General features: G+C 47.1%; 2 protein-coding genes across 2 annotated transcripts; one reads left to right on the forward strand and one right to left on the reverse strand.

Moving 5' to 3' along the window:
• Positions 1–4623: 4623 nt before the first annotated feature.
• CCR75_006545 (uncharacterized protein) lies at positions 4624–7085 on the reverse strand. Its single transcript, XM_067964615.1, has 5 exons — positions 6870–7085; positions 6670–6808; positions 6267–6611; positions 5485–6188; positions 4624–5413 (listed from the first exon to the last, which is right to left on the reverse strand). Exons 1-4 carry the CDS (start codon positions 7010–7012, stop codon positions 6069–6071), a joined length of 747 nt encoding a protein of 248 aa, XP_067814817.1. The 5' UTR covers positions 7013–7085; the 3' UTR covers positions 4624–5413; positions 5485–6068.
• On the forward strand, positions 4648–5869 carry CCR75_006546 (uncharacterized protein; the record flags this gene model as incomplete). Its single annotated transcript, XM_067964616.1, has 3 exons — positions 4648–5409; positions 5481–5711; positions 5792–5869. The coding sequence occupies 3 exons, from the start codon at positions 4648–4650 to the stop codon at positions 5867–5869; spliced, it is 1071 nt and encodes a 356-aa protein (XP_067814907.1).
• Positions 7086–9668: the final 2583 nt, after the last annotated feature.

The following is a 9668-nucleotide window of genomic DNA, read 5'->3' on the forward strand; positions in this document are numbered from 1 at the left end:
TTTCAGCCGTCGACGTTGGCAGCCATGAAGGCATACCACGTGACGAGCTCATTGGCCTCTGAGATAAAAGAGAGCTACAGTCAGGACGACCACTGTCGCCTGCTGTTGGATCACTTCGGTGGACGAAAGGTTTCCCTTCCGTCGCACCTGAATGCTAAGCTAAATCGCTTTAGCTACAGCGATGGCCTATTATGGCATTAGCTGTCACCTCGTGATCCCTTGAGAATCTATGTGCCTCATGACACAGATCTCAAGTTGATGATCCTTCACGAGCTCCATGATGCACCATCTAGTGGGCATCTGGGCCGTGAAAAGACATTCTTACGAGTGTCAGAGGAATTTTGGTGGCCACATCTATATAGATGGGTGGCCAACTATATTCGCTCTTGCGAACAGTGTCAGCGCATTAAGCCTGCATCGTCCAGCAGTGCGCCACTGAAGCCGCTACCGATTCCAACCAACTGTTGAAGGTCAGTAACTGTGGACTTTTTGTTTGGCATGCCGCCCCGTTGGTAAAGACGGTGTCTGGAAAAGATCAAAGCGATATTAAGGGAATAAGTCCCCAAGAATCTGCGGGAATACGTCCCCAGAAACCTGTGGTCAAAGGTTCCATAACCGATTTACAAGCTAAAAAATTAAATGTTGGCGGCGAATTGATTTGTATGATTTTTTAAAATTTATGATTAAAATATTAAAAAAACATGAAAATAAAAAAAACAATAGGTGGTTGGGCCTCGCCACCTACTTGCACAAATATCGGCTTTATATCGATCGTCATCCGATCGATACACAATGTGAGCCATGAGAGAAGTTTGGATGGGCAATAATGCGCCATCTGTGGCAGCCATGGGAGCTCGCGAGAGTTGCCTAGTCATTCTTTACTCGGGAATATGCCGAGCTTGACTTTATAAACGGCATCGTGATTTGGTTCGTTATCACGCACTGTGGAATCGATAATATTGTTGTTGTTTCCTTCCACTGTACAGTGAGTGCTCCTGCCGAGACAGCTGCCGATGCAGCGGATGTTCGTGTTGCACAAAAAATCGCTTTGATTTCGTAAAGTTGATGACCAAAAAGTCCTCCTGTTCCGTTGCGGAACAGGAGGACTTTAGCTTAAGACAAGCTCAAGCAAGTTCGTCATCATATCGTCCACCAAGGCGACACGAGTTAGGAGGTCCAGAACCCATGGACCTTTCTTACCGGCTTAAGTTGCCCTAATGTTACACAGTCCCCATTAAGTACATTTGGTACTTAAAGGGGCGGGGTTAGTAAAAGTCGCGAAAAAAGGACAATGCATTTGCATGTTTACTCAAAAACATTGTAAAGCTATCGATGCTTCTTACAATGTTCAGCCTGACACCATTCCTCCTATTTGGAATATGCGGGGTGTGCTGAACAATGCTTGGCATCGAGTGCATGTGACAGTGGAGCACTCGGTCGATGGACATTTGGCACGGATATTTGCCGATATGAAGCAAAAACGATATCACGAGTTCATTATTGGTCAACTGTGCTTTTGAAATGACTCCGGCGATCGATTGAGTGGAAGAATTACCACCAAGTGTCGAGCGTGATGGTTAGGACAAAGCGCTGTCTTTCTCGTTCCAATGCGCTGTAATCTTCAAGAGCTAGATCCCCTTTAAAGGCTTGGTAGATATAGTCCGTTATATCGACTGCTCCGCGGTCCAATCAGCACTGGACGCACGCAAAGAGAGAGACAGATAAGACTTTCTTGTACCAGCGCTTGCCAAGAAAAACACGTTTGCGTTTGGAAAAGCGGGACAATGAATTACTGAAACAGCGGGAAAAAAATACTGCTACCCTGCGTAAAAATGCAATTTCTGTAATACCTGAAGGTACTAGGAAGCTGTTGTCGCGCTTTTGGACCGTATGCCAAAAAGGGCAACGGTCGCGGATCCGACAATGTTGCGAAATCGCAACTCTTGCATAGTCCTGTCCGGCCGCCTGCCCTACAATTTCGCGCTCACTCTCTGTTGAAGTGCTGACAGGTTCATCGCTTGAGTCTTCGCTGAGTTCGAGCATAAAAGCCTTGAGCCAAACTGCTTCTTGAGTAGCTTCTGATAGGGCCATGTACTTATTCTCAGTCGAAAATAGTGCAACTGTCCGCGGTTTTTTTTCTGCGTCAGCTTATGCACGCTTTGTTTAATGCAAAAACGTATCCACTAGTGCTTCGCCGATCATAAGGGTTGGACGGGTCTCGTCGTCTTTGTAGACAGACGGAGCAAAATGGTGCGTTTAGCACCATGTAAAACGTCGACTACAGGCAAGGAGGCAGCTCTCTTGTTCCTGGATCATGTTTACCGACTACATGGGATGCCCGAGTCCATAGTATCGGACCGGGATCTACGTTTTACGTCTGTTTTTTGGCGAAATGTGTTCGAGCTGCTAGGTAGCAAGCTTCACCTACCGACTGCAGATTACCCCAGATGGCCAAACAGAACGTGCCAATCGGGCCGTGGCGGATGTCTTACGCACTATAGCATTTCCCAATCAATGAAGCAAACAATTGCCTTTTGTGAAGTTCGCTATAGATAACAGTGGCCACGCCAGTACGGGTGAGATACCGTGATATATAAACGGACTGCTTCATCCTCGGACGCCAGTCTCGTTTGTGCGCAGTCCGAGTCTTAGTGGGGGAGGGCCCCTCACTATGCTCGGTGCGAAACAGGGACATAGTTTCGTCAATATGACGATGACCCGTGAGGGTATCATCTCAACGACTGAAACTTGCCCTAGTGACCCTGCCAGTTTAGCAGTGGTCAATAAAACTACGTCCTATGAACCGACCTCTTGGCGGTGTCATAGGCGAGTTTGATGCAAAACCGTGAGCGAGGCTCAACGCTTTGTAGATGAGCGATTAGCCATCACACGAAAGTCCGTGACGCGATGGAAAAAGCACAGAACAAGAAAAAAGAATATGCGGACCGAAATGGTCGCAAAAAAATGAACGCTTTAGAGTGGGTGAAAAGGTACTATTAAGTACTGCTACCCTACCTAAAAATGCAATTTCTGTACTACCTAGAGGTACTACGAAGTTGTTGCCGCGTTTCATTGGGCCCTTTACGGTGGTTGAAGAGGTTGGAGACCTAAATTATAGGCTCACCCTTCCCCCGTATATGAAGACGCACCCCGTATTTTACGTGGGTCGTCTGAAACGGTATGTAAACCCAAATGAGGTCACATACCCCCATCGTCTAAGGAGACCGGGGTGACGCCGACTGTAAGTCGAGCGTCGATCGGGTAAGGCGGGCGGGGAAGGGGAAAAACATTCAGCCGAATGACTCCTCCCACCACGTTAAGGACTCGGAGAGCGAGGGATACCACGCGCGTAATGCGGGTCCCTCAGCATCAACTTCTCCAGGATGCCAGGCCAAAGTTTCAGGCGTTCTTAACCCTGACGACCCTTCGCGCGGACATCCCGAAGATCCGAGGTCAGTCGCAAGACTTGACCCTCGATATTCACAATACGTCGTTCTGCAGCACTTAACGCCTGCGACTGAGCGGACGAAGGTAAAGCAGCCGCGAGTAGTTAAGCGAGATCGCCACTCCTATCGGGCGCCGCCTGCACTGATAGATGAGGGTGGGAATCAACGCTTTCTTGTTGGAAGGTTGCTTGCCCACCGCTCCGTGAGGCAAAGGTATCAGATCCTCGTCCAATGGAGAGGTTACCCAAAGAGCTTCGACTCTTGGTAACCGATCGATACCCTACGTATTGGTGTTCCCGGCTTCGTGGCTGCCTATGAAAAGGAGCACCAGCTGAGGCCTCTTCGCTAGTCTCAAATGGAATAGCAGAAGCAGCGTTGTGAGAAGAAACAGGGGGTACAGTACCGCCCATGATTTCTTTCACACGCAAGCGGGCGAAATTAATCCGCTGCGACCGCTATTTCATCGCATCGGAACGCGGATGAATGCGGCGCGTGAATTCCACCTCTTATTGGTCGGGCGTTTCATTTGAACGCAACAACACCGGGATCGGGAAAATACGCCCGAACGATTTTCCCTGAGCCTTCCATGATTTAAAGACGCCATAAAATTTATGAGCGTCCAGAAGAGCGCGCTCTAGGAGCGACGCTCATGGCCCGTTTAAACGAGGCTATTTAGATGGAGGGGGCATCGGTAATATGCCACCCGTCACATAGCCACGTTCAAAACGACTGGCTTGTGACACCGACTGAGCACGTTCACGTGTCGTCGGCGGAGCTTTAGGATGTATCTCTATATTAAAACAAGCTAAAAATAAGTAATCGAAAAAATATGTTACCGTCGCATGTAAAAAACGACCGATTCTTTTTGGAAAACCGATTCATCGATTTACACGATGCGATATGTGTAACGATATTGAGGACTCAACGAGAATTGGAAACTAATGGAGTGAAATTTTTGGCAACTGTTGCCTTTTGCTTTTATGTTGAACTCGGCAACGAATCGTTTCCTTCTAGAACATTGTATTTACTTAATATTAGTAAATAGATGTTCTTGAACAACAGAATCGTTTTCTCAATTATTATAATTAATTGCATAAATTGCGCTCAATATTGCAAAGGCAGCAAAGAAAAAAAGAGATAGTAAACAATTTTCATAAGTAAAACTTAAACTCGATTTAAAAAACGCGGCTTATTAGTCCTCATGCCGCGGCGAATCGCTGGAAAGTCTGATAAAGCCCCAGACAATAAACCTAAGGAAGTTAAGCGTGTACGTGCGAAGAAAGAAGTATCGACACTACCTAAGAAAAAAAAAAAACGTCGCCACAAAAACTCATGGGACTATGAAGACGAAGACGACGTGGAGCTCGAGGATGAAGGTGAGAATGACAGCGACTTCGAGGACAAAGCGCTAAAGTCAAAGAAAAAGCGCGTGGCTCTAAAAAAAAATCCAGTGGATAAGAACAAGTTGCCGCCGCAGACGAGAATGAAGGCGGAAACTCGACTACATGACGAAGTCGAGGAGCGAGACCGAATGCTGTTGGCTGAGAAGCACAGAAATAGGAAGCAGCAGTACGAGCGCGATAATGAGCAGTTGCTTCAGGAGATGCGTGATCTGGCCCGCCAGGAAAAGAACTCGCAGGGAAAACTTATCGAAAAGTTGAAACGAGACATCACGACTCTATCAAAACAAACTGAAAAAGAGCGTAAAGAGCGCGAAAAAGACGTAGATCGACTTGTAAGCGAAAAAATGCGTGCTTATGATGCCGCGCAAAAGAGGAAAGAGGATGCAGATGCTGAGAAAAGTGCTCTGCGTGAACACATTAAGGAGCTTGAGTCCCAGTTCGCCTCATTTAAGAGAAGTACAGGACCTAATGATGTTGTGACAGTCAATGCTGCAGCAGTTTCGGCTAAAACTGCCATTCAGAACACTGACGCAATGTTGCAGCTCAACCAAGCCAATAAAGTTTGTCGACTTGGAATACTTTCGTGCTGCCATCGCATTAATCTAATCATTAAATGCTATTTTAAATGCAGCTACTGGAATTGTACCGGATGGTGACCAGCACTGACATTCGACTGATTCAGTCCAGCGATGATGACGAAGAAACTGATGACTGTACTGAGGTCGTATGTACTACAACGGACTCGGCAACAGGCAATCAGTTTGAGTTTGAGCTGGCGGTACCGGCCATTGCATCAAGCGAAATCGAGTATCTCCCAAGCGAAACACCGCCAACAGGAATCAAAGTACCGACATATTTAACAGTAAGTCATTCATGTGGTCCTTGTTAAAGGTGCGTCATATTTAATTCTGTACGTGTTTTATTGCAATTGGTAATTTTCAGGAAGAGCTAAGCTTTAGTAGATCTGAAATGACCAAATTTATTCGGTCAGTTCTCGACGTCGTTATCCGGAAGAAGTGAGTCTAAGGCATTTACTATCAAGATCGAACAAACATTCGATAAAAATGGATTTTTGTCGTCACAAAATATTTCTTCTCATCGCTTCGAGTATTGCACGATGGTATCAACCAGATAGATTTTCTAGACTTTACGCTCGCTTGCATGCCCATTGTCATTTTGTGGTTCAGCTTTTCATTAATAAAGATGAATGTCATGTCAACTAAGCCTTTAACAAGGTGCGGTATTGTTTGTACTCTTCCTTTGAAAGGAGCGATTCTTGTATTTCAGCTACCTCGACCTTTTTCGGCTGGATAATGACGAGGTAAGCGTCCGAATGATGCTGCACAGCATAGTGGTCATGCCAATACAAGAGCTTAGTGAGCAATTAATACTTCGTCATGCCAGAAAATAGACGAACCTTCGTATTTAAAAGATTCGGCTCTTTTATTAAGCGCTCATTAACTTCGATTAAAGAACCACGAATACAGCTGTAAAGCGTATATTCATGACCGCTTTTGCACTTCAGTGTGCAAAGAACTGTGTTAGGCTGCATGAATTGGCCTCCCTTCTTCTTCTTGCCCGTCACTCGACTTTTCAGTACATTTTTAGCAAACTCGACACTCACAAGCTCTTCTTGTAAAGCAGGATGAGCCTCGGCCAATCCAACAACACAAAGCCTGTTGGAGTGCATGTGCACGTACTGGTCCTCCATAAGCTTACCCATCGTGTCGCTTGAGAACATCTCTGTATAGTAGCGCTCGATCTGTACTAGAAATAGTTGACATAAAATCCTATTGAATCGCAAGTGTTGAATACCATACCATAGTGCTCCTGCGCTCAGAGGTCACGGTTCCTGCAGCCACGTTTTGAAATTTTTCCTCGGCGCGTTTTGCTGTTTGTTCTCGGATAAGTCGCCGCTGCGCTGCTACCGAGTGCGTGTTACTATCATTACATTCCGTTCTAACATGCGTTAAATAGATAAACACAGTTATGCCGAAGAAGATAAATCATTTGGACGCACGGGCCATGTGCGAACTTGCAATCAGTAAATGGACAACCGCTAGGCTTGTCGAAGTGCTTGCAAAGTGCACTCTTGCGTAGCCGCTCACGCCTCTCTACACGCCTTTTTTTAGCCACTGGAGCTTGCGTGGCGTTTGACGACATTCAAGCTTTGAATCCGAACAGATTTCTTTGATCCAATCAACTTCAGCAAAATACTAAGTCATGATTTCAAGTTAAAATCGTTTTCGAGCTTAGCTGATGGATGACGCCTAGCGTCATCCCTCCTAATGTGATGCACCTATGTGCATCACATACACGAGGGTTGCTCACAAATGTAAACCACACCCGAGTGCTGGGTCCATTTACTTTAATTTAGTAATTGACCATCCCCTTAAGTACACCAAGTGTACCTAACGGGCACTGTGTAACATTAGGGCAACTTTATCCCGTTACATCATCCCCCCTTGAAGAACGAATTTACATTATAAATCCGTCAATGAGGAGCGAGGAACTGCGAGCAGCTTTGCGCGTCGCTAGTTCACTCAATCACTAGCGACCTGTGTTCACATACACGGCGCCAAAGATGCAACCGAAGAGGGGCCACGTTGGTGGGTGTCTGCGAAGACGCCCACTCAACCTCACACTAAGCGCACGCGCCGCGTTAATTCGCCGGCCGCGTCCAATGCCTTAGTCGAAACGCCGACAGCTACTGCCGCTGTCGTGTTAATAGGGCTAAAGGATTCATCCCACGTTAACAGTGAGGATGTTGATCCGTCGCACATCGTCGACTACAATGAGTCGACACCGTTGCCGTCACCTCATAGTAGTGATGCGGACAACGAGCTCATGAGGAAGGATGATGGCTCATTATTACCCATCCAAACTTCTCTCATGGCTCACAACATGGAGACAGCAACATTTACGAATGCTGTCTCGGCGTCTACGCTGAATAGCGCAGCGACAGATAATGAGAGCGCTGCCCATAAAGTCGCAGCCGCTTCTTCGTTAGGTAAAACCACAACGTTTTATGCTCAAACCATTATCCACAAAGGTCTGACATAGAAAATTCGGAGCCTAAAGCTCCGCCGACGACACGTGAACGTGCTCAGTGGGTGTCACAACCAGTCGTTTAGAACCTGGCTATGTGACGGGTGGCATTCCAAAGATGCCCCCTCCATCTTAATGGCCTCGTTTAAACGGGCCAAGAGCGTCGCTCCTAGAGCGCGCTCTTGTAGACGCTCATAATTATTATGGCGTCTTTCAAAAATGGAGGGCTCAGGGAAAATCGCTTGGGCGTATTTTCCCGATCCCAATCGTGTTACGTTCAAATAAAACGCCCGACCAATATGAGGCAGAATTCCTGCGCCGCATTCATCCGCAATCCGATGCGATGAAACAGCGGTCGCAGCGAATTAATTTCGCCCGCTTGTGTGTGGAAGAATTCATGGGCGGTACTGTACCCCCTGTTTCTTCTCACAACGCTGCTTCTGCTATTCCATTTGAGACTAGCGAAGAGGCCTCAGCTGGTGCTCCTTTTCATAGGCAGCCACCAAGCCGGGCACATCAATACGTAAGGTATCGATCGGTTCCCAAGAGTCGAAACTCTTCGGGTACCCTTTCCGTTGGACGAGGATCTGATACCTTTGCCTCACGGAGCGGTGGGCAAGTAACCTTCCAACAAGAGACGGTTGATTTCTACCCGCATCCATATACGCGGTGCGTCTTCGTATACGGGGGAAGGGTGTGCCTATAATTTAGGTCTTCAACCTTTTCTACCACCGTAAAGGGCCCAATGAAACGCGGCAACAACTTCGTAGTACCTTCAGGTAGTACAGAAATTGCATTCTTAGGTAGGATAGCAGTACTTAATAGTACTTTTTCACACACTCTAAGGCGTTCATTATTTTTGCAACCATTTCGGTCATCATATTCTTTTTACTTGTCCTGTGCTTTTGCCATCGCGTCACGGACTTTTTGTGTGATGGCTAATCGCTCATCCACAAAGCGTTATGCCTCGCTCACGCATTGAGCATCAAACTCGCCTATGATACCGCCGAGAGGTCGGTCATAAGGCGTAGTTTTATTGACCACTGCTAAACTGGCAGGGTCACGAGGGCAAGTTTCAGTCTTGAGATGATACCTTTATGGGTCATCGTCATATTGACGTAACTATGTCCCTCTTTCGCATGAGGTGCCCTCCTCCACTAAGCCTCGGGCTGCGCACGAACGAAACTGGCGTCCGAAGATGGCGCAGTCCGTTTATATAGAACGATGTCTCACCCGTACTGGCGTGGCCACTTTTATTTATAGCGAACTCCACAAAGGGCAATTGCTTGCTCCACTCTTTGAGAGTTGCTATAGTGCGTAAACCATCCGCCACGACCCGATTGGCACGTTCTGTTTGGCCATCGGTCTGGGGATGATCTGCGGTCGACATGTGGAGCTTGCTACCTAGCAGCTCAAACACATGTCGCCAAAAAACAGACGTAAAACGTGGATCCCGGTCCGATACTATGGACTCGGGCATCCCGTCTAGTCGGTAAACATGATCCAGGAACAAGAGAGCTGCCTCCTTGCCTGTAGTCGACGTTTTACATGGTGCTAAACGCACCATTTTGCTCAGTCTGTCTACAAAGACGACGAGACCCGTCCAATTCTTATGATCGGGCGGCATGCCAAACATGAAGTCCACACTTACTGACCTTCAACAGTTGGTTGGAATCGGTAGCGGCTTCAGTGGCGCACTGCTGGACGGTGCAGGCTTAATGCGCTGACACTGTTCGCAAGAGCGAATATAGTTGGCCACCCATCTATATAG

The sequence above is a fragment of the Bremia lactucae genome, linkage group LG10 (genome assembly GCF_004359215.1).
Source record: "Bremia lactucae strain SF5 linkage group LG10, whole genome shotgun sequence".
Taxonomy (NCBI): Eukaryota; Oomycota; class Peronosporomycetes; order Peronosporales; family Peronosporaceae; genus Bremia; species Bremia lactucae.

Coding starts and splice junctions, on each gene's coding strand:
- CCR75_006545 (XM_067964615.1), bottom strand. CDS start 7,012: ATGTCGTCAAACGCCACGCAAGCTCCAGTGGCTAAAAAAAGGCGTGTA. Junction 6,612..6,669: donor CTGAGCGCAGGAGCACTATG/GTATGGTATTCA, acceptor TTTCTAGTACAG/ATCGAGCGCTACTATACAGA. Junction 6,189..6,266: donor CGAATCTTTTAAATACGAAG/GTTCGTCTATTT, acceptor TATGCTGTGCAG/CATCATTCGGACGCTTACCT.